The sequence below is a fragment of the Protomyctophum bolini genome (assembly GCF_963924005.1).
Source record: "Protomyctophum bolini genome assembly, chromosome: 17".
Taxonomy (NCBI): domain Eukaryota; kingdom Metazoa; phylum Chordata; class Actinopteri; order Myctophiformes; family Myctophidae; genus Protomyctophum; species Protomyctophum bolini.
In genome coordinates, this window is record NC_137878.1 from 37,018,037 (window position 1) to 37,041,826 (window position 23,790).

The window sequence follows — 23,790 nt, forward strand, 5'->3', positions numbered from 1 at the left end:
TACAGCAGCGGTCGTACCCCCTCATGAATTAAATTATCGTTCCGAAAAATTGTCTTGTCTTTTATATGCCTTGTAGAAATGTGGAACGGGGCCGCGGCCAGTATGGCATTTGGCCCGCACGCTCTGGATGACAAACGAGGCCTGACCTTTTTAACAAGGCCCGACCTGGCTTTGGAGAGAGGGGGGGGGGGGGGGGGGGGGGGGGGGGGGTGGGGGGAGAGGGGGGTAATGGGGGGGATGATCCTAGTGGATCATTTGCCAATAAGAAAGGCTTGGCACCGTGTTCTCTCTCTCTCTGCTCGCCTCGTCGTTTCTCTTCCCTTCAGGAACAGAGTCTGAACGGCTGTGACAGCCTAGCCTGGGTAAACCCACTCCCCCTGCTAGTGACAGCCTAGCCTGGGTAAACCCACTCCCCCTGCTAGTGACAGCCTAGCCTGGGTAAACCCACTCCCCCTGCTAGTGACAGCCTAGCCTGGGTAAACCCACTCCCCCTGCTAGTGACAGCCTAGCCTGGGTAGACCCACTCCCCCTGCTAGTGACAGCCTAGCCTGGGTAAACCCACTCCCCCTGCTAGTGACAGCCTAGCCTGGGTAAACCCACTCCCCCTGCTAGTGACAGCCTAGCCTGGGTAAACCCACTCCCCCTGCTAGTGACAGCCTAGCCTGGGTAAACCCACTCCCCCTGCTAGTGACAGCCTAGCCTGGGTAAACCCACTCCCCCTGCTAGTGACAGCCTAGCCTGGGTAAACCCACTCCCCCTGCTAGTGACAGCCTAGCCTGGGTAAACCCACTCCCCCTGCTAGTGACAGCCTAGCCTGGGTAAACCCACTCCCCCTGCTAGTGACAGCCTAGCCTGGGTAAACCCACTCCCCCTGCTAGTGACAGCCCTGCCTGGGTAAACCCACTCCCCCTGCTAGTGACAGCCTAGCCTGGGTAAACCCACTCCCCCCTGCTAGTGACAGCCTAGCCTGGGTAAACCCACTCCCCCTGCTAGTGACAGCCAGCACTGCCGCAGGAGGAGAGCGAACCAGTGCACGGTCTTCGTCATGCTGGCTCGTACAATGGACATTTCTGTCATTTATCTTTTGCCACGGACATGCTGTACACAATGTGTGGGCATTACCAAGTGTAACAGAGAAGACAGCAGTAAGGAGGATGAGACTATAGCTGGCCACTAGCTGCCCACCGACACCAAGAACTCCCGGCCAAAAAGCTTGTTCTGTGGGAACCGACACACGGGCATCGATGGAGAGGACGTCCCACAACCTATACCCATAGTGGTCGTACTAAAGAAGGATGCTGGGGTTTCTTTTGGTCACAGATAGACTAGATTATTTGGACATTCAATGTTCTTTTTTTGTCACAGATAGACTAGATTATTCGGACATTCAATGTTCTTTTTGTCACAGATAGACTAGATTATTTGGACATTCAATGTTCTTTTTGTCACAGATAGACTAGATTATTTGGACATTCAATGTTCTTTTTGTCACAGACAGACTAGATTATTTGGACATTCCATGTTCTTTTTGTCACAGACAGACTAGATTATTCGGACATTCAATGTTCTTTTTGTCACAGATAGACTAGATTATTTGGACATTCAATGTTCTTTTTGTCACAGATAAGACTAGATTATTTGGTCATTCAATGTGGTTACTTTCCACTACTGCCAGCATGGCACCAACTGAGCCGCTACACCTGTGTGCCCCCCCCTCCCCCCACCCACCCCCACGCACAAAGGAGCTGGCCAGATGTACGGAGAACCGAGATGACTGGAGACGCCGATGGAGGGCTCGTCTGAGGACGACGTAGAGAGAGAGAATGAGATCATCCGGAAACACACAAAGAGCTGGCCCTGAATGACCATAACAGGTCGGTAAAAATGGAACCAAATGGACACATACAGGTCCATTGTGGTTCCATTGGTACACTCTCAGAGTTAAGGGGGTAAATCTTTTGAGAACCACTAGTACTAGTTGGACTCCTAAAATGCCATATAGTGTCATATAGTAAATAAGAGTCGTACATATTCTGAAGAAAACCTGGAGACTTCATGACATTCCGTAATTATTACGTCACCAAATGTAAGACTTATTTATCGAAATAAGACAGAACTAAAACAGAGAAAGAAAGTCTTTGCAACGGACACAATGATGAGCACACGAGCACACAATGTTTTTTCCGTACAGTATCCAATATGCTTCATAGACATTTCTGTTCCTGCGTGCGTGCGTTTGTGCGTGCGTGCGTTTGTGCGTGTGTGCGTTTGTGCGTGTGTGCGCACAGAAAAGGTGAAGGAAGAGTGTAGAGACATTCACTTAACGGTTGTCAGCACACTGCCGCAACCGTCGTCTCTCACAGATATATTATGAGGAACTTCTGGGGAGATTCAGACACGATCCATTCCCCAACTCGCAGAATATTTTTCCATGGCGTGTTTTATGTCTTTATTATTGCCCTGCTGTACTTTCCGACCGTGCTGTGCAGACGACAGAACTCGTTAAAGTACGGCGGCAATATATCCAGCCTCTCACCTACGGCGTCGTGTTGTTGGCATCGGGGGGGAAGTGGTTCTGCTTGTAAAATCAGACCTGGCAGATTAAAAAACACCACTGAGCAACTTCCACTGAAATTATCGCTCCGGTTCAGTCTCTATCACTCAGAGGTCTCTCACGTACCTTTGGCGTCTGTGGTGAAGTTGGGCTGCACCACTCAGAGACCTCTCACGTACCTTTGGGTCTGTGGTGAAGTTGGGCTGCACCACTCAGAGACCTCTCACGTACCTTTGGGGTCTGTGGTGAAGTTGGGCTGCACCACTCAGAGACCTCTCACATACCTTTGGCGTCTGTGGTGAAGTTGGGCTGCACCACTCAGAGTCAACTCTCACGTACCTTTGGCGTCGGTGGTGAAGTTGCGTATGCTGAGGATGTTGTTGGCGTCGGGGTAGGAGTGGTTCTGCTTGATGTACGGCGTCTTCTCCGGAGTGTCCTGGAGCTGCATGGTCACCTCCTCCAGCTCCTTGTCCAACTGCACACACACACACACACACACAGCAACACCGGATATCGGTCATCATTTCATAATCGTACATCCCTAGTTAATAGCTATACTGTATATTATTCTATTCAGATTCCATGAATAGATATACAAGTTCCTGTACTTCTTTTCAGTAGCAGATTAAAGCAGTAGAATTAGCGAGGCTATTACGTGAATATAAAACCTGCAGGGAAAAGAAGCATTTTCAGAAAACCTTCAGGAAAAGATCAGGAAAGTGTGGCGAGTTGGAATGGCACATCTGTATGACGTGCAATTCATCTAGTTGTCCTCATCTGTAGCGTTGTATCGGCAACATGCAGCGCTGATGAAGGCTTGACTAATTTTGAGGGGCAGGTGCTCAAGTGAAAAAAGGGCACCTTGTGCGACACAAAATCATGACAGTTGTCAGTGGTTCTCAATCCGTTTCATGTCAAGGACCCCAAAAATGATATGCATTGAGCCAACTGAAAATATGTTGTTTCAGGAACTGCTTGAACCCTAGCATCAGTATTCTGGGAATAACATTAGGCACAAATAAGGAAAGATATTATATCAACAGAATATGTCAATGTGACATTAAAGTAAAGTTTTACTGATTTTATTGTATGTTTTATAATTTATTCTTTAAATGTTTTAGCCTTCAGTGTTGCAAGGCTGAATATGAGCCAGGAGCTGCTGGGGGCATAATGGAAAAATATTGATCTGGACAAAGAAGATTAATTTGCAAGGATGAAAAGTAGAAAGCTCATGCATGTGCATTTAATGAATTAATTGAATTTATGAAGGCTACACCATGCCAATACGAAGCACAGTAACTATCAAATACGCATTATAAATGATGACGTTTGGTGACTGCATGCTGCTGTTTGTTACATTTACTGTAGGTCTACTCGTCCAGATTTTGTACAAAAATTATGGAAAACTGGAAATACTCCAGTAAAGTAATACAATACTACCCCAAATTGTAACGAAGTACAGTACAGTACTTGAGTAAATGTTCTTGGTTACTTTCCGCACACTAGTTTTTTTAGGTTACAGTGTTCTGCCAATAATCTAAATGACTGCAGCTACATAAGGATCCTAATTTAACCCATTCTGACCTGAGATCAGATTCATACGAGGTTTCCACTGGACACACACTGGTCTGATTAACCCATTCTGACCTGAGATCAGATTCTAAAAATGTCAGTCGTTCTTCGATTTTTCAAAAATAGCAGACCTACAAGCTCGTATCGCGCCACTCGGTGGCGCGATATGAGCTTGTAGATCTGCGTCTAGTCTCTCTTACTAAAATGTCTATATTATCGTGGCTGTCAGCCCAAAAATAAATCCTGTCTTTGTAAATTAACGCCCTAAATTGATCATATATTAATACAGCGTCACACAATAGCGATCCGCAGAGATAATTAGAGTGAAATGTCCAAAAGGGTGCCGGCTAAATTATTTTGACATTTCGAGCCAGATGTGGAGGAATATCTCATTTGAAATTAAAGCTAGTATACAGTACAGTACATTTTAGATTAAATACTGTACATGGATTTCTACACGGAGGGGCAACATTTCTTATTTCCACATTAACCCATTCTGACCGGGAACCCATTTCGGTGTTAGCATCATGTTATGCTTTAGCTATTGAAAAATAGCAGATCTACAAGCTCATAGCGCGCCACCGAGTGGCGCGCTACGAGCTTGTAGGTCTGCTATTTTTTGAAAAATCGAAGAACGACTGACATTTTTAGAATCTGATCTCAGGTCAGAATGGGTTAATCAGACCAGTTTGTGTCCAGTGGAAACCTCGTATGAATCTGATCTCAGGTCAGAATGGGTTAATGCTGCATTCAAGATCAGGAGAGTTTGTAAAAAGGAACGCTGCCCTCAGGTACGGCATGGACATGCAGGGGGCATTTGCATTTCTTTCACGCTCTTAAACGCTGCCTGGAGAGAGGGCACTTTTTGTATACGGGTAATAGGGCAAGGGGCTTGAGCCCCCTTTGATGTCTACTGTATGTGTGCACACGCCTGCCCCAAAGACATTTCTTATCCTGTTCAAACTGCATTTGGCCTGAGTGGTAAAGAACTCATCACCACCAGAGATCTGGGAGAAATCCTGTGGAATTGCATTTGAAATTCTCCCCTAATTTTATTCAACGCCGGCTCGATGGTAGGACACAGTACTCAAAATGACTTAATGAGTTATGAAGATGAGAGGGTTCGGCATGACGTCTTGGCGCAAAAATAGCGAAATGTTGAGCTACGATCACGAATACCGATCACGACACAGGAAAGTTAATTATAGCCCGAAGAAAGGCTGTGGCTGGCATCGTTTGTAAAGGCCCGTGTCGCTGCTCTCTGAGTATAGGTTTGCTAGTGGTTTTGTGTGTGTGTGCAAAACAATATTTCTGCATGCTAGTCTTGATTACGTTTACTTAAGTAAATCATTTGAGTAGTTCCTTGGGCGACACGTGTCCCTCAAAGCATATTAAACTGAACCTCAACTCTCAGTAAGTGTTGTGTGGTCAGACCTCCGTTATCCTCATGTAACTCTCAGTAAGTGTAATGTTGTCACCTCCGTTTATCATCATGTAACTCTCAGTAAGTGTAAGGTCACACCTCCGTTATCCTCATGTAACTCTCAGTAAGTGTCACCTCTGTAATTCCCATGTAACTCTCAGTAAGTGTCGTGTGGTCACCTCCGTTATCCTCATGTAACTCTCAGTAAGTGTCATGTTGTCACCTCCGTTATCCTCATGTAACTCTCAGTAAGTGTCATGTTGTCACCTCCGTTATCCTCATGTAACTCTCAGTAAGTGTCACCTCTGTAATTCCCATGTAACTCTCAGTAAGTGTCATGTTGTCACCTCCGTTATCCTCATGTAACTCTCAGTAAGTGTCATGTTGTCACCTCCGTTATCCTCATGTAACTCTCAGTAAGTGTCGTGTGGTCACCTTCGTTATCCTCATTTAACTCTCAGTAAGTGTCGTGTTGTCACCTCCGTTATCCTCATGTAACTCTCAGTAAGTGTCATGTTGTCACCTCCGTTATCCTCATGTAACTCTCAGTAAGTGTCGTGTGGTCACCTTCGTTATCCTCATGTAACTCTCAGTAAGTGTCATGTGGTCAGACCTCCGTTATCCTCATGTAACTCTCAGTAAGTGTCATGTGGTCACCTCCGTTATCCTCATGTAACTCTCAGTAAGTGTCGTGTGGTCAGACCTCCGTTATCCTCATGTAACTCTCAGTAAGTGTCACCTCTGTAATTCCCATGTAACTCTCAGTAAGTGTCGTGTTGTCACCTCCGTTATCCTCATGCGCAGCCGGTGGTTGTCGGTCTGCAGCCCGTCCAGGCGGGAGGTGTTGGCCTGGTTGACGGAGGTGACGGAGGTGGAGGTCTTGGAGTCCTCCTTCTTCTGGTTCTTGGCGGTGAAGTTCAGCCTGCGGTTCTGCGTGGCCGCGTCGGGGTTGGTCCTCATGGTGATGAACTGAACGGAGGTGGAGGAGGAGGAAAGGAGGAGAGTAAATAAATGGCACCGTCACCTCTCGCAGGCTTCCGTCATACAGTCTGGAGAACGGAAGCTCTTTCCATGAGTAAGCGATGAAAGGGGAAGTGAAGCCTTCTCCCACCACTTCCGTTTCGTCTTTACAGTGGCGCAAATTTATCCGAATATAAATAGAAACCATCTTAGCATATATATAGCTTGCTGCTTAGCAGAAATTAGAAATTTAAGATATTTTAAAATATATTTCCGTGAACGGAAACGGCCCGCTTCCTTACTCGGATTTCGGGAGCTGCTGTAGTAGTAGTAGTAGTAGTAGTAGTTCCAGACTCAATTATAGCATTCGAAGACTGTGGTAATGGTTCTCTGGCCACGCGAGACTATACGACGGACTGCAGGGAGACCCACTGTTCTACAGTACCTTGGGGACGAAGACCAGGCAGAGGGTGATGGTGCTGCAGAAGGAGGAGTTACATAGAGACCCACTGTACCGTACCTTGGGGACGAAGACCAGGCAGAGGGTGATGGTGCTGCAGAAGGAGGAGTTAGTTACATAGAGACCCACTGTTCTACCGTACCTTGGGGACGAAGACCAGGTAGAGGGTGATGGTGCTGCAGAAGGAGGAGTTACATAGAGACCCACTGTGCCGTACCTTGGGGACGAAGACCAGGCAGAGGGTGATGGTGCTGCAGAAGGAGGAGTTACATAGAGACCCACTGTTCTACCGTACCTTGGGGACGAAGACCAGGCAGAGGGTGATGGTGCTGCAGAAGGAGGAGTTACATAGAGACCCACTGTACCGTACCTTGGGGACGAAGACCAGGCAGAGGGTGATGGTGCTGCAGAAGGAGGAGTTAGTTACATAGAGACCCACTGTTCTACCGTACCTTGGGGACGAAGACCAGGTAGAGGGTGATGGTGCTGCAGAAGGAGGAGTTACATAGAGACCCACTGTGCCGTACCTTGGGGACGAAGACCAGGCAGAGGGTGATGGTGCTGCAGAAGGAGGAGTTACATAGAGACCCACTGTACCACCGTACCTTGGGGACGAAGACCAGGCAGAGGGTGATGGTGCTGCAGAAGGAGGAGTTAGTTACATAGAGACCCACTGTACCGTACCTTGGGGACGAAGACCAGGCAGAGGGTGATGGTGCTGCAGAAGGAGGAGTTACATAGAGACCCACTGTACCGTACCTTGGGGACGAAGACCAGGCAGAGGGTGATGGTGCTGCAGAAGGAGGAGTTACATAGAGACCCACTGTTCTACAGTACCTTGGGGACGAAGACCAGGCAGAGGGTGATGGTGCTGCAGAAGGAGGAGTTACATAGAGACCCACTGTGCCGTACCTTGGGGACGAAGACCAGGCAGAGGGTGATGGTGCTGCAGAAGGAGGAGTTAGTTACATAGAGACCCACTGTGCCGTACCTTGGGGACGAAGACCAGGCAGAGGGTGATGGTGCTGCAGAAGATGATGACCAGCGCCACGATGCAGAACTGCACGTTGGGCTGGTCCCGCGTCAGGAAGGAGACGGCGGCGCCGATGATGCACATGATGCCCACGTTGTACACGCTCATGCCGATGTACTTGCTGTCGTTGAGCGCCGGGATGCTCACGTTACGCGTCTCCCACGCCAGGAAGCAGCCGAACAGCTGGGGGGGGGAGAGAGAGAGAGAGAGAGAGAGAGAGAGAGAGAGAGAGAGAGAGAGAGAGACAGAGAGAGAGAGAGAGAGAGAGAGAAAGATTGTAATAAATATAATAATATAAGAACCACATATTTTAATAAATTTGAGTTGTTGATCCCAAAGTTTAAAGAGTTGCATGACAATGACAAACAACTCATTCTGTTGGGAGAGGGACCTGCAGCACATCTGGCTGCACAGTATGTGACTGCATGTCACAAAATGAGGGACACTTGGAAAAATATACACAATGACTATTATCTTGACACGAACCATCTCGACACACCACGGACACATTTAATACTGTACATTTTGACAGTATTTTCATATTGTATTGTGAAAATTAATGTTCTATTTGCTTGTTTTCTGTTATATTTTGTATTTATTTTATTTTGTTCGGTTCTTTTGTTGAACTTCATGCTTTGGCAATACTGTAGCTACTACATTCATGCCAATAAAGCTAACTGAATTGAATTGAATTGAGAGAGAGAGAGAGAGAGAGAGAGAGAGACAGAGAGAGAGAGAGAGAACTTAAAACTTAAAAGTTGGGTCAATTTTGCATTTAGTTACTGTCCACCAGTGTTGATTTCATCGATGAAAACTATGATGAAAAATGTTTGTCGACATATTTTCAGACAAAAACTAAATAAAAACTAAACTAAGAGTCTAAATATAACAAATTTAACAAATTAAAAACTAGGCTAAAATGTTAGGGAGGGACTATAGTGAAGATTAACCCATTCTGAACGGGAACCCATTTTGGTGTTAGCACTATGTTATGCTTTAGCTATTGAAAAATAGCAGATCTACAAGCTCATAGCGCGCCACCGAGTGGCGCGCTACGAGCTTGTAGGTCTGCTATTTTTTGAAAAATCGAAGAACGACTGACATTTTTAGAATCTGATCTCGGGTCAGAATGGGTTAATCAGACCTGTGTGTGTCCAGTGGAAACCTCGTATGAATCTGATCTCAGGTCAGAATGGGTTAAGCGATCCAGTGGAACTAAAAGACAAGTCCTATACTTATGTTTGGTTGGTCACGCTCTCGGGTGTTGCACTCTGAAAACAGCAGATCTACAAGCTCACAGCGTGTCACACTGCCGGACGTCGTGAGCTCGTAGTTCGGCTGTTTTCAGCATGCATGCCATCAAGGCCCGCCAAACTAACATTAACATTTAATCAGTCAACAGTGACGCTATGCTCTGTGTTTTGATCTGTACAACAAAGCACTTTGGTCGACCTTGGTGGTTTTAACCCATTCTGACCGGGCACCCATTTTGGTGTTAGCATCATGTTATGCTTTAGCTATTGAAAAATAGCAGATCTACAAGCTCATAGCGCGCCACCGAGTGGCGCGCTACGAGCTTGTAGGTCTGCTATTTTTGAAAAATCGAAGAGTCGACTGACATTTTTAGAATCTGATCTCAGGTCAGAATGGGTTAATCAGACCCAGTGTGTGTCCAGTGGAAACCTCGTATGAATCTGATCACAGGTCAGAATGGGTTAAAAGTGCTCTATATATAAACCTGGAGTTGAGTTGAGGTGAGAACTGCTATGGTGTGTTATTGGGTAATAGGGTCAGTTAATCTAAGGTTTGAACCACAATAAATTGCAATAGTAATCGTTCAAGTATTTTTTATGATCCTTAGGGTCATCCAAATAACATAGAAAAGATTGTCAATGAAATAATTAGTGGATCGTGGTAAATTCAGGGGTCGATACCATTAACAACCTATATAAGGCAAAAGCGCATTGTCGTTCTCGGCGATCTACGACCATATTTATAACTCGCCCAATGTAGTTCTTAGCAGGGAAACTGTTAAAACCAGGAAATGAGCTTCGTTACTTTGGGGCCCTTTGGGGTTTTAGCGGTTGAATTCTCAGGCGGATCTGATCAGAAAACAATCTGTTCTCCAGAACCCTGTTGTCGACAGCCAGACAACCCACGCTTCCAACTGTGTTCTGCTTTGTTTTCCCCCTCTCTTCTCTTGTACATTTAGTCCTGCCAAAAAAGAGACAGAACTAAACAAAAACAATGGTTTTAAAAGGTAGTGTAAGTGATGTTTTTTTTTGTTTGGGGATTTCGTTCAAATGTTCCAGCTCTAGTTTGGGATAGTTTTCACTGCCATAGAGTGTTTGTTCAATAGCTATGGGTCTGATCCTCTCCTGGGGGTCCTAAACAGGAGGTACATTTTCATTTTGATCAGCTTACATTGTGCATTTAGTGTTCCAGCTCCTTTCATCGCTTCCAATTCCACTCGTTCATCCTGTATCCTGCTGTGTGAGTTATGCAATATGCATGCTTAAAGAGCTGGAGACATGGGAGACACCTGTTTAGGACAGTCAATCTAAGATAAAAAGTGTGACCCAAAATACATTACAATAGTACTTGTTCAAGGTTTTTTTTTTTTATGATCCTTCAAATTACTGGATCATGGTACATTTAGCCGGGGTTGAAAGTTGGGGTACCATTAATAACCTATATAAGGCAACATTTTGAATTATGCTTAAACACAATCAGTGTTCCTTCAAAATAGAAGCTCTGGGGCGCCCGGAGAGACATGGCGCGCTACGAGCTTGTAGGTCTGCAAAAAATTTTTTAAGTCGTGAAAATGTGGCGCAAATCTTTGAATATATATTTAAGAGCGAACATTTTTAACTAAAATATTTGCTTCTGGGGGGGGGGGGTCCCTGGAACTACATATTTTGAGATGGGGGGTCCGTGGCCCAATAGAGATAATTCTGGGGGTCCTTGACATGAAAAAGGTTGAGCACCACTGACATAGAAACATGGGTTATTCAGAATCTTTTTAGGATTTAGACGACTTTTTTAAAATCGACCTCAGTCCAAAATAGGTCAATACAATCCAATACAATACAATAGGCCCTATTTGAACTGCAGCTTTACAGTAAACCATGGTTTATGGGGGGGGGGGGGGGGGGGGGGGGGGGGGGGCTGTCCCTAAGACCTATACTGTACTACATAGGGCTTAAGTGCTTAACCCATTTCGACCTGAGGACGATTCTACAAATTAATTATAAAAACCTTGGACAGTTTTCTTGAAAAACCTATGTTTCTATGTGTCAGTCGTTCTCAACCTTTTTCATGTCAAGGACCCCCAGATACTATCTGTATAATTTGGCCACCGACCCCCCATCTGAAAATGTTGCTCCAGGGGGCCTCCCATGAAGCAAAGACTTGAGTTAAAAACGTTCACTCTGAAAGAATATATATTCAAAGATTTGTGACACATTTTCACGATTTTTCCAAAAAAATAGCAGACCTATACAAGCTCGTAGAGCGGCACTCGGTGCCGCGTTATACAAGCTTGTAGATCTTCTATTTTTCAATAGCTAAAGTATAGAACATAATGCTTGAAAACCCCAAAAGGGGTTCCCCGCCCGAAACGGCTTAACAAGAAGAGAGTGTCCCGGGTGTCACAGGAGAAGGTATGAGGCTAAAATGACCCAAATACAGTTACAGCAGAGAGAGAGAGAGTGCAGCTGCCTCCCACTGTCCCATAAAAGCTTTATTCAGTCAGAGAGATGCTTGCGTCTTGGACCATTAGTCACTTCAGAGCGGCTGCTGAATAATTTATGTACAGTGTGGGCTACGGTATTATGAAAGGTGGGCCTGCCTCCCTGCCTGCTTATCCGCCCCCCAGTCTGAATGACAGGATGAGCCAGTCTGGATTCTAACATTTCATTTGTTTTTGTTGTCATACTTTAGTCATCCTAAATGCTTTAGTTTTAGTCGACTGAATAACATAAGATTTTAGTCGTCGACAACATTTTATTTTGGCGGTCCTTGGAGCATAATGCCCAGATTTTGCACTTATGGTTGCATGCTGAGAATAGCCCATCTTGTAGATCTTTACATTTTTCATGAACTCTTGAGAGTTTCCAAATAGAACCAATGGGTCCCATTTGGTTCCATTTTTACATTCTCAAGAGTCATGGTCGTCCTTGAAATGTAATCGTTTGAGAACAACAGTATTGTAAACTGTATAGACACAGAAAATGGTTCTAAGCGGGATTGAATCGGTTCCTGGAATGGATCCACGGTTTGCTGGAATGGATCCACGGTTCCTGGAATGGATCCACGGTTCCTGGAATGGATCCACGGTTCCTGGAATGGATCCACGGTTCCTGGAATGGATCCACGGTTCCTGGGAATGGATCCACGGTTTGCTGGAATGGATCCACGGTTCCTGGAATGGATCCACGGTTCCTGGGAATGGAGCCACGGTTTGCTGGAATGGATCCACGGTTCCTGGAATGGATCCACGGTTCCTGGGAATGGATCCACGGTTTGCTGGAATGGATCCACGGTTCCTGGAATGGATCCACGGTTTGCTGGAATGGATCCACGGTTCCTGGAATGGATCCACGGTTCCTGGAATGGATCCACGGTTCCTGGAATGGATCCACGGTTTCCTGGAATGGATCCACGGTTCCTGGGAATGGATCCACGGTTTGCTGGAATGGATCCACGGTTCCTGGAATGGATCCTCCACGGTTCCTGGAATGGATCCACGGGTTCCGGATCCCAACCCCAGCCGTGACCCACAGGGACACAGCGATAGCGCCCTCTAGCTGCAGTGATGTCAGACTGCGGTGCTGAATGCATGGGGAGTTGCTTTTGTTCCACAGTTTGCGAGCCCCCGGGATGTGTGAAGCCTTTGCAGACTAAACCCTTGTGGCGCTCACAGCACTTTGATGTCTCTCTCCCTCTCCCTCTCTAGGCCGTTCTTTGACTTTATGTTGCGCTCCGCTGTTGCTCTAGTTCTGTCTTCTTCTCTCTCCCTCTCCCTCCCCCCCCCCTCCCACAGAGCCATAAGTGAAGTGAGCTCTGCATAATTTACATTGAGTTCTAGTTTACTGGGAGATACAAAAACAGATTGAAAAATGGGGCCAAAAATAAAAGGGGGAAGTCTTTTTTTGATGAAAAGTGTCTGAGCTCCGATTAATGGACCCTTCGCTAAACCCCACCACCCCAAAAGGGATCGTCCGTCCAACGCCGATACAAATAGTTTAGTGGCCTTTGCTGAGCACCCGATATAGCCGTCCATGGTATTTTTGCATGGCTGTGTTGTTGAACGCATGCAAACGCTTAACATCGGGAAAGTTACACGACTCACCCGCCCAGGTGATACTAACCCATGTTGGTGTTATAGCATCATGTCATGCTTTTTAGCTATTGAAAAATAGCAGATCTACAAGCTCATAGCGCGCCACCGAGTGGCGCGCTACGAGCTTGTAGGGCTGCTATTTTTGAAAATAATCGAAGAACGACTGACATAGAAACATAGATTTTTCAAGAAAACTGTCTGGATGTAGAAGACATTTTTAGAATCTGATCTCAGGTCAGAATGGGCTAATCACCGTCATCTAACCGTGCATAACACGAAAACTCGGACGGTTTGATTGAGTCGGATACCGTCTCTGCTTCAAACATTTCCTCCTATTTCTAGTTTATCGACATAATGTCATGCATATTTTATATACTGCAGGCCTTTAATGTGTTGATTTAGAAAACATTTTGATGCTCCAGCTTGGCTACTGAAGTGACAGATTATTTCCATTTAACATTCAGCGTCTCAGAGGAGGGTGAGAACCATGTTGGTCTGGCAGAGTGGAGGGGCTGCATGTGGCTTATTAGAGGAGGGGTCACTGAGCGGCCTTACATGACCCAACACACACACACACACACACACACACACACACACACACACACACACACACACACTCTCTCTCTCTCACCATGAGCAGGCCCTTGTAGGCGTAGACGATTCCCAGCCAAATGGTCATGTGGGTGTTCTCGCAGTGTTCCAGGAACGGACGGATGGCGATGTCTCGTCCCTGCGGGTCCGCCTGCCAGCACGCACGCACACACACACACACACACACACACACACACACACACAGAGAGAGAGAAAAGAGTTTAATTAGTATAGACAACGACACACAGAAACAACATTTTGAAAAACTGCAAACAGGATGGCGTGAATGTGCCCAAATGCGGTCAAAGAGAGAACTGGCCATCTTGCCATAACGTTAACGCTAAGGGCAGGGTGGTAACTAGCTGCAATTTGCCCATTGACAGCCCATATACACCCAAACATAAAAGTCCCATCTGATTCCATTAAACGACTTCAAACTCATCAACATTGCAAGCTGTTCACTCCCGGTTGTGTTAGAAATGATAGAGAACTTTGGGTACTTTTCAGGTTAATAAGGTCAATCTGTCAAAATCTGCTTTAATGCTTGTAAATGTCGATCAGAGTGAAGTGACCATCCCCCCCTCAGATTATAGTTAAAACTGAAGTGCTATATTTGGGTATTCAAATCAGTGTTTCATTGGCTACTATAGCAAAAACTAAATTTTTCATTGGTGTCAAAAAATATATATAAGAAGATGTTAACAGGTGGAAACATTTGCCATCATCAGTTCCAGCACGTAGAGCAGTGGTTAAAATGAATGTCCTGCCTCGTATTAATTTTATTAGCTCAATGGTGCCGCTGGCACCCCCAGCTAATTATTGGAAAAAGCTGGACACATTATTAAGGAAATATATTTGGAATATTAAGCGACCTATAGTATTAAATGGTCAGTGCTTCAGTATGGGAGGTCTGATGGGTGATGGGCAATGCCCTAATTTCAAATTGTATCATTGGGCTTTTGTGTTGAGGAATCTCATTGTTTGGATGGATAAAACAGCTTCTTGGGAAAAATTAGAACAGGAATTATTGTGGGAATGAAAGGTTTTCTTTTGATGGGTGTTTCTATTAAGACATGTAATTTGTATTATGGTCCAATGTTCTCGTATTTATTTCAGGTGTTCGTAGAGAAATATATAGGGTTTGGAACTAAGTGGTGTAAATCTTCTCCATTGTGGAACAACAACTGTATGCTATCTGGGGGGAGGACCATTCACCAATAGGAGTTGGGAGGAGAAGGGCATTAGGACCATTTACACACACACACACACACACACGCACACGCACACACACACACACACACACACACACACACACACACACACACACACACACACACACACACACACACACACACACACACAGTAGTTCATAAAGCCAGCTATTATCCCTGTTCATTCATCCTCACCGCTTAAGCAGCGCAACCAGGCAGGGATAAACACTTAGTCCTAATAATTGCTTCTATATATTATCCACACATACTGTACAACTAAACACACACAGAACACACAGAGAGAACGACTGAAATAGAACGACCACAGGGATATTATTTCAACAGCAAACCGCGAATCAATTTACTGTGTTGGTGTTGCTCCTAGCCTCGGAAACCCAGATGTTTTTGAGTGGTGCAACCACTCCAAGGAACAGCAATGTCCGTGTCTGTGTGTGGTTAACCTGTGTTAATGAGCACCAGTATAATGATGAGTACCAGTAGGGGTGCTGTTGTGCCATGCAGAAACAGACAGAGAGAGAGAGACAGTGCTGCACTGTTGCCTGCTAATGAGAGAGATAGAGGAGGGGGGGGGGGAGTTGCACCACTCGGTTCACACAGGTGTGATTTTATTTCCAAGGAGGACAAAAAAACTCTGGGGCCGAGTCCACTTCAATTCGGCATACAGTAGCGCAAACGTCGCTCACTCTCTGCTGATTTCTGATCATCTGCACCTTAGTTAAATTGACACACACACACACACACACACACACACACACACACACTCCTCTCTCTGTCGCTGTAATTAATTAGTCTCATGTCCTGCAGCTGTGTCTATAGTTTCTCCCGGCGGATCCTGCCTATGCCATAGAAAGCATAGGTCAGTTCCAGTCTATGTTGCTCCTGGCTGAAGGGTGTGGCGATTAATGTGTTGGACTTCATTTGTCTACGTTCACTCACTGCCTGCACTTGAATTTCGGACCAGCATTTTTTTCTTCTTTTTTCGTTTACTTTAGTTTTTTGCAGAAGCCCCTGTTCTGTTCGTGGAACAAACACGTCATGTAATTGTTCACCTGTAGGCTACTACTCGTTATTGCGAGCTTGTCGATTAATCGGGCCATTTTCTGCGAAGGTTTTCCCACGAGAAAATACACTAGTGTAATCTTTGGGTCGATTGGGTGATATATTAAAAAGAAAAAGTCAAACAAATGATTTAAAAAAAGCATTTGGATTAGTCAATGTCAAGGTCTTAAATCCATTCTTAGCTGCTAATGAAACTTGTTCATTAACTTTGATTTAATGAGCGAGCTGCCCCTCATTCTATCTCTCTCTCTCGCACACACACACACACACACACACACACACACACACACACACACACACACACACACACACACACACACACACACACACACACACACACACACACACACACACACACACACACACACACCTCTCTCTCTCTCTCTCTCTCTGTCTGTCTGTCGACACAGAGGTGACTTACAGTCCAGATTAAAACCTGGGGGCAGATATCAGTGCCATGACAATGAGTCACATCTCTCTCTCTCTCTCTCTCTAATAAAAAAAACCAATACATCAGAAGTCAGACACCTGGGGCAATGCATGCATGCATGCATGCATGCGCATATGGACCCCACATGCGCACTGTATTAAATATGGGTGAGAAGAAGTTCATGGACATTATTAGAGGATCGTAAAATGTGACAAAAACTTTCATTCCAAAGACTATAATTATGACTAAACTAAAATAGAGATTTGCTGCCAAAAACAACACTGGTGGTCGGTCACCCACTTTGAGAAGCTCTGCATTAGACAGACTGAACCTCTGGCCTTTGAGGCCTTATACATTTAGACAGACATGCATGTGTAAAGCACCCGTTTGTTAGCTGGTGGGTGCTCGAGAGAGAGAGAGAGAGAGAGAGAGAGAGAGAGAGAGAGAGACACAGACAGACCTGGCTGCCCAGAGAGGAGAGGCTGTGCTGTCACTGTGATGACGGAGCTATAGAGACAGAGTTACACTTTTTAACACAATGTAAAAACTACACAAATATTAGAGAGGAGTTCTTCCCAAAATTTGAAACTAATTTCCCAGAATTCCGAAGTATGACAGAAAGGGAAAGATTACCAGTCCTTCTGGGGGAACAGAAAGAATGTGCAGTTTTGGCTGCAAAATATGTCAATTCCTGTCACAAGAAAAGGGACAACTAGTAGGACACACATACAGTATGCCATGTTTTATTTTATGCACCACCTGCTTTATTTTATATTATTTTTATTTATTTTTTCATGTCATTGATATTATGTTATGTTGTTGTTTGTAATATCTGTGATTGTGCTTTGGCAACACTTGTAAAACGTCATGCCAATAAAGCCTGTTGAATTGAAATTGAATTGAGAGAGAGAGAGAGAGAGAGAGGTTTCTCTCTCCGTGGGCGTCATGGTGTTCTTAGTGGGTGCTCAACACACAGAGAGAGAGAGAGAGAGAGAGAGAGGTTTCTCTCTCCGTTGGCGTCATGGTGTTCTCAGTGGGTGCTCAGCCTCGCCCTCGTCCCCCACCATGCTCAAAACAGAAACACATTAACCCATTCTGACCGGGAACCCATTTTGGTGTTAGCATCATGTTATGCTTTAGCTATTGAAAAATAGCAGATCTACAAGCTCATAGCGCGCCACCGAGTGGCGCGCTACGAGCTTGTAGGTCTGCTATTTTTGAAAAATCGAAGAACGACTGACATTTTTAAAAATCTGATCTCGGGTCAGAATGGGGTTAATCAGACCAGTGTGTGTCCAGTGGAAACCTCGTATGAATCTGATCTCAGGTCAGAATGGGTTAAAGCGTAAAAAGGCGACAGTATATATAGCAGCTGCGCCCGCACCGCGAGGGGGGGGGTGGGGGGGGGGGGGGGAACCACCGGCCAGCCTCTAAAATACCACAGAGTATATTGCAGCATCGATACTTTTATACTTGGAGGACAACTTCACCACTTTTCAACCTATCTTCATATAATTGGTCCCTGCACTATCCACACTTTTCCTGGGCTGTGTGTGCTCCAGTTCCTGTTGATTTCATTGGATATCATTGGTCATCTGACCAGTTTCATTGGCTTTCATTGGATCAAATCGACAGGAACTGGAGCACACACAGCCCAGGAAAAGTGTGGATACAGTATTTTCACGGTAAAATTCCACAATGTTTTTCTACTCTAGTCTGTGTCTCAGCATTCGAGGGTGACATCATCCTTATAGGCAGATTGTTTTATTTTATTTTATTTAGATTTGTATTATCGTGAGAAACGATTCAATTATTGCATTTCAGGAACAGAAAACCTGCAGTTTATATGTTAGCTTGGATTTTTTATGAGTTATGTTTATTCAACTTTCAGCATGATCACAGGTTTTAAAAGACAGGTGCCATTGAAAACACTGAATTATTTTGCCGATCACAAATATAAAACTTAAAATCTAAAATGAAGGATTTCCCCATCGATGATGTCACTGGTGGAAGGGGTTTCTGAACTGCCCACAGCCCTCCCATGAGACAAAATAAATGTGGCATTTCATCACGAACATTATAGTGAGGAGTACCAATATATGAAGGTATAGGTTGAAAAGTGGTAAAGTTTAAATAAAACAAAACCAAAAAGAAAGTAATTTTTTTCCCACCACTGGGCATTACAGGCACATAATACTGTACTCTGCAGTAATACAGGCACATTACAGGCAAATACAGGCACATAATAGGCCTACTGTATTCTGCAGTAATACAGGCACATTACAGGCCAATACAGGCACATGATAGGCCTACTGTATTCTGCAGTAATACAGGCACATTACAGGCCAATACAGGCACATAATAGGCCTACTGTATTCTGCAGTAATACAGGCACATTACAGGCCAATACAGGCACATAATAGGCCTACTGTATTATAGCTACATGCAATTCAACCATTCATTCAGGTGTGTGTGTGCGTGTGCGTGTGTGTGTGTGTGTGTGTGTGTGCGTGCGTGCGTGCGTGCGTGCGTGTGTGTGTGTGTGTGCGTGCGTGTACATGTGTGTGCTGCACGTCGATGGGAACGCCAGCCCATTCATCACTGCCTGCCTTCCCCTCTGGCTCTCAGGGCATGATCCTATATATACACCAACGAGGAGATGCTGCACAAGCGCCGCGTTCGTTTAGCTCTAACCCATTCTGACCTGAGATCAGATTCATACAAGGTTTCCACTGGACACACACTGGTCTGATCGACCCATTCTGACCTGAGATCAGATTAAAAAAAAATGTCAGTCGTTCTTCGATTTTTCAAAAATAGCAGACCTACAAGCTCGTAGCGCGCCACTCGGTGGCGCGCTATGAGCTTGTAGATCTGCTATTTTTCAATAGCTAAAGCATAACATGATGCTAACACCAAAATGGGTTCCCGTTCAGAATGGGCTAATTAGGGCTGGAAGCTTTGTGTGTTACGCAACACCATGACACGTAGTACAGCCAGCCAGTGGTGGTGGGGAGAAAAGTATTCGTTTGTTTTATACTTAACCCATTTTGGGTGGGAACCCCTTCTATGTTATGCTTTAGCGATTGAAAAATAGCAGATCTACAATCGTAGTGCGCCACTCCTGATATTTTTGAAAAATCGAAGAACGACTGACATAGAAACATAGCTTTTTCTGAAAACTGTCAGGATGTAGAAGACATTTTTTTTAGAATCTGATCTCAGGTCAGAATGAAAACTGTCAGGATGCAGAAGACATTTTTAGAATCTGATCTCAGGTCAGAATGAAAACTGTCAGGATGTATACTAGAAGACATTTGAAGAGAAGACAATCTGATCTCAGGTCAAAATGGGTTAAAAGTATATCAATACTGGACTAGTTGTAGAAAAGAAAGTGTAAGAAAGTCCATATTTCAAAATGAGGGTGGAGGACGGGAGAAGGGGGGGGGGGGACCACCGGCCAGCGTCTAAAACAGCCCCCTCCCTCCCTCCCTCCCTCCCTCCCTCCTCCCCCCATCATCATCCTCCTCGTGCGTCCTTGGCGTGTCACCGCCGCAGCGCGGGGCGGGCGGCGTGGGGTTTCCCCCTCCTCTCCTCTCGCCACCGTGACGGTAGAAAATGGGACATTGCGTCTTCTAAAATAAAAGAGGACAGGCTGCCGGAGAAGGTTGAGCTATGTAGGCGGAGGAGGGAGAAAGTGGGGCATATTGTGGGCACGGTGTGACGCACGACGGAGGATATTTTTAGACCGGGGGAAACTGACATCCGTTGACGATTCGAGGAAGGGGGACACGGGAGGAGGGGGAGGGAGGGAGGGAGGGAAGGAGGGGGAGAGGGGAGAGGGATTCTTGTAAAGCGCTGCCATGGAATTCCGGGGCGTTTCATCCCAGAGCATCAAACAGTCGACTGAACTAGTAAACTAAACTAGCACGCCATGGCGCTATGGCGGCATGCAGGAAACAGCTATATCATCGTGTCTGTCGTGTGGAACCCTTGTATATACAGAGATGTGCCGTTCCATCAACACTTCCTTCAACGTACTTTTATACTGCATTTTTTTTCTGGGAATATCTCTGCTGTCGGGAAGATTAAACTCCAAAATGTTCATTTTTCAGGCAATGAAGAAAACCTGTTTTGCGACTTTATATATTGTCAATTACTATCCATGAGAAGGGGGAGAGGTGGTGGAGTTAGCTGTTTTTATTTAGCAGACAGTTTGAGGGTCCAATGGAGTTAAGAGCTTTATTCCCAAGCGCTTTTTACTACTTTTCATTGGTTAAATATTTTTCTGAACCAACACACAGACGTATAAGGGTGTTCAGCAGCACAGATTTATGCAAAAAACTAAAAAACTAAAAAACCTAAAAAAATTATTTAGGTGGTTTCATCCTAACAGCAACGATATTTTCTTTCCCCCAGTGTTCTTTTCATTGATCATTCTTCTCTTGCGTGACTGAAAACATGTGTCCCTTTTTGACACGATAGCGTCAGAACACCTTTACGATGCCCTACTTTCTCACCGGCAACGTTCTGACAATTCACTGACAAATCCGCCGTCTTGTCAACGGCGTGACGTGTGAAGTCCTGAAACGGCACATCTTGTGTGTCAAGAATTCTCACTGTTCAGGATTCACAGTCACAAAGATGACAAAAGACCGGCAGGCTTGAAACGCGTCACTTTGCGCCGTGTTTCCGAGCTCGCGGATCAGATGCTTTTGATGCTTTCTGTGTGACGCTGTATAGTTGTAGTATACGATCAAGTCTAGGAGCGTTCGTTTTGTAAAGGGAGACGTGAGGTTTCTATAACCGATGGCAACAATAGGGTCGCTGTCGGAACAGAAACCTGGTATGTGTCCAAAAACTCTTAGTTTGTTGTTGGAAAAAACGGTTAAATATTTAAAGACAGACTTAAATAACTTTCAAAATAGCAGACGCGTTGTGAGCTTGTAGCGTGTGGAGATGGGAAGATGGAGTCGCATACCACCTGAGCACAGCGTATTTGTCAATGTGAGACTGCATGGTGTACAAAACGAACAGCACCTACTGCTGTGTCACACAAGATATCAGAGTGAAATATGGTGTATGATTTGAGCTCACTCTTTGTGGGCACTAACAGAGGAACTTTGCATTATGCTACAAGCCTGCCTGTCACTTTTGGAGCAATAGAAAGCTCCTGTTGTAAAAAGGGGTTTCGTGTTGTGTGTTGTATATTTTAATGTATTGCACCTTTTTATTCATGAGTTTTCGACTATTGTTTGGACCCAATGTTTTACACATTTGTGTCAATAACGAACTAACTAGCGTCGGCTATTTTTGCTACATGTGTACATGTTATGTATACTTTATGAGCTGTTTGAACAGTTTGTAAGATGTGTGTCAGTCATTGATTCCCACCCCCCAAAATGAAATGAAATGAATCAATAAGGGACACGTCTTTTACTTTCCAAACGAAGGGACAGGCAACCCTGTAGCTGACATGACATACATGTTGCTCCTTCTGACACAGATTGGGATGTACATGAGGGGAGGAGGAGGGGGAAGAGGAAGAGGAGGAGGACAGCTCAGGGAGCATAGGGAATAACAGGAGAGAGAGAGAGAGAGAGAGAGAGAGAGAGAGAGAGGGGAAATGGACAGCTCACTCACTGTCTTCCCTGCAGCTGCATGCACCTGTGTGTGTGTGTGTGTGTGTGTGTGTGTGTGTGTGTGTGTGTGTGTGTGTGTGTGTGTGTGTGTGTGTGTGTGTGTGTGCGCATGCGTGCGCATTGTATCTGACAGACACCCTCTGTCACTCGCTCTGGCAATTACAATGGAGATTCCACCATGGTGAGAGGAGAGAGAGAGAGCGAGAGCGAGAGCGAGAGAGAGAGAGAGAGAGAGAGAGAGAGAGAGAGAGAGAGAGAGAGAGAGAGAGAGAGATAAGGACTGTCTGTACTCAGAGCTCGGCGTTGGATTTATACGGCGGTGGAGTGATGTCGCTGTGGTGAATTTATACATTATATTATATATGTTTGTGAGGGAAAAAAATGGTGATGGACAGGATGTCAGCAAAGAGAAAAGTGAAGTGAGGGATCAATGTTTGTGGAGAACGGAGCGTTGCACAGTAGCCCTATGTTATATTGGTGTATGGTTTAGAGTTCACTGTTTCCCAGTTTCCCTATATTAGATTGGTATGGTTTAGAGTTCACTGTTTCCCAGTTTCCCTATATTAGATTGGTATGGTTTTAGTCCACTGTTTCCCAGTTTCCCTATATTAGATTGGTATGGTTTAGAGTTCACTGTTTCCCAGTTTCCCTATATTAGATTGGTATGGTTTAGAGTTCACTGTTTCCCAGTTTCCCTATATTAGATTGGTATGGTTTAGAGTTCACTGTTTCCCAGTTTCCCTATATTAGATTGATATGGTTTAGAGTTCACTGTTTCCCAGTTTCCCTATATTAGATTGATATGGTTTAGAGTTCACCGTTTCCCAGTTTCCCTATATTAGATTGGTATGGTTTAGAGTTCACTGTTTCCCAGTTTCCCTATATTAGATTGGTATGGTTTAGAGTTCACTGTTTCCCAGTTTCCCTATATTAGATTGGTATGGTTAGAGTTCACTGTTTCCCAGTTTCCTATATTAGAATTGTATGGTTTAGAGTTCACTGTTTCCCAGTTTCCCTATATTAGATTGGTATGGTTTAGAGTTCACTGTTTCCCAGTTCCCTATATTAGATTGATGTATGGTTAGAGTTCACTGTTTCCCAGTTTCCCTATATTAGATTGGTATGGTTTAGAGTTCACCGTTTCCCAGTTTCCCTATATTAGATTGGTATGGTTTAGAGTTCACTGTTTCCCAGTTTCCCTATATTAGATTGGTATGGTTTAGAGTTCACTGTTTCCCAGTTCCCTATATTAGATTGGTATGGTTTAGAGTTCACAGTTTCCCAGTTTCCCTATATTAGATTGATATGGTTTAGAGTTCACCGTTTCCCAGTTTCCCTATATTAGATTGGTATGGTTTAGAGTTCACCGTTTCCCAGTTTCCCTATATTAGATTGGTATGGTTTAGAGTTCACTGTTTCCCAGTTTCCCTATATTAGATTGGTATGGTTTAGAGTTCACTGTTTCCCAGTTTCCCTATATTAGATTGGTA

At 44.9% G+C, this 23,790-nt stretch overlaps 1 protein-coding gene across 1 annotated transcript in view; it reads right to left on the reverse strand.

Annotated features, from left to right (window-relative positions):
• Positions 1-2,885: 2,885 nt before the first annotated feature.
• Positions 2,886-23,790, reverse strand: part of gabbr2 (gamma-aminobutyric acid (GABA) B receptor, 2) — a gene marked incomplete at both ends in the record, with an annotated part of 411,098 nt that continues 390,193 nt past the window's right edge. The window contains 5 exons of the mRNA XM_080787246.1: positions 2,886-3,029; positions 6,333-6,518; positions 6,955-6,988; positions 7,995-8,185; positions 13,978-14,088. Of these exons, the coding sequence (XP_080643372.1) occupies positions 2,886-3,029; positions 6,333-6,518; positions 6,955-6,988; positions 7,995-8,185; positions 13,978-14,088 (666 nt within the window). The remainder of the gene's footprint in view (positions 3,030-6,332; positions 6,519-6,954; positions 6,989-7,994; positions 8,186-13,977; positions 14,089-23,790) is intronic.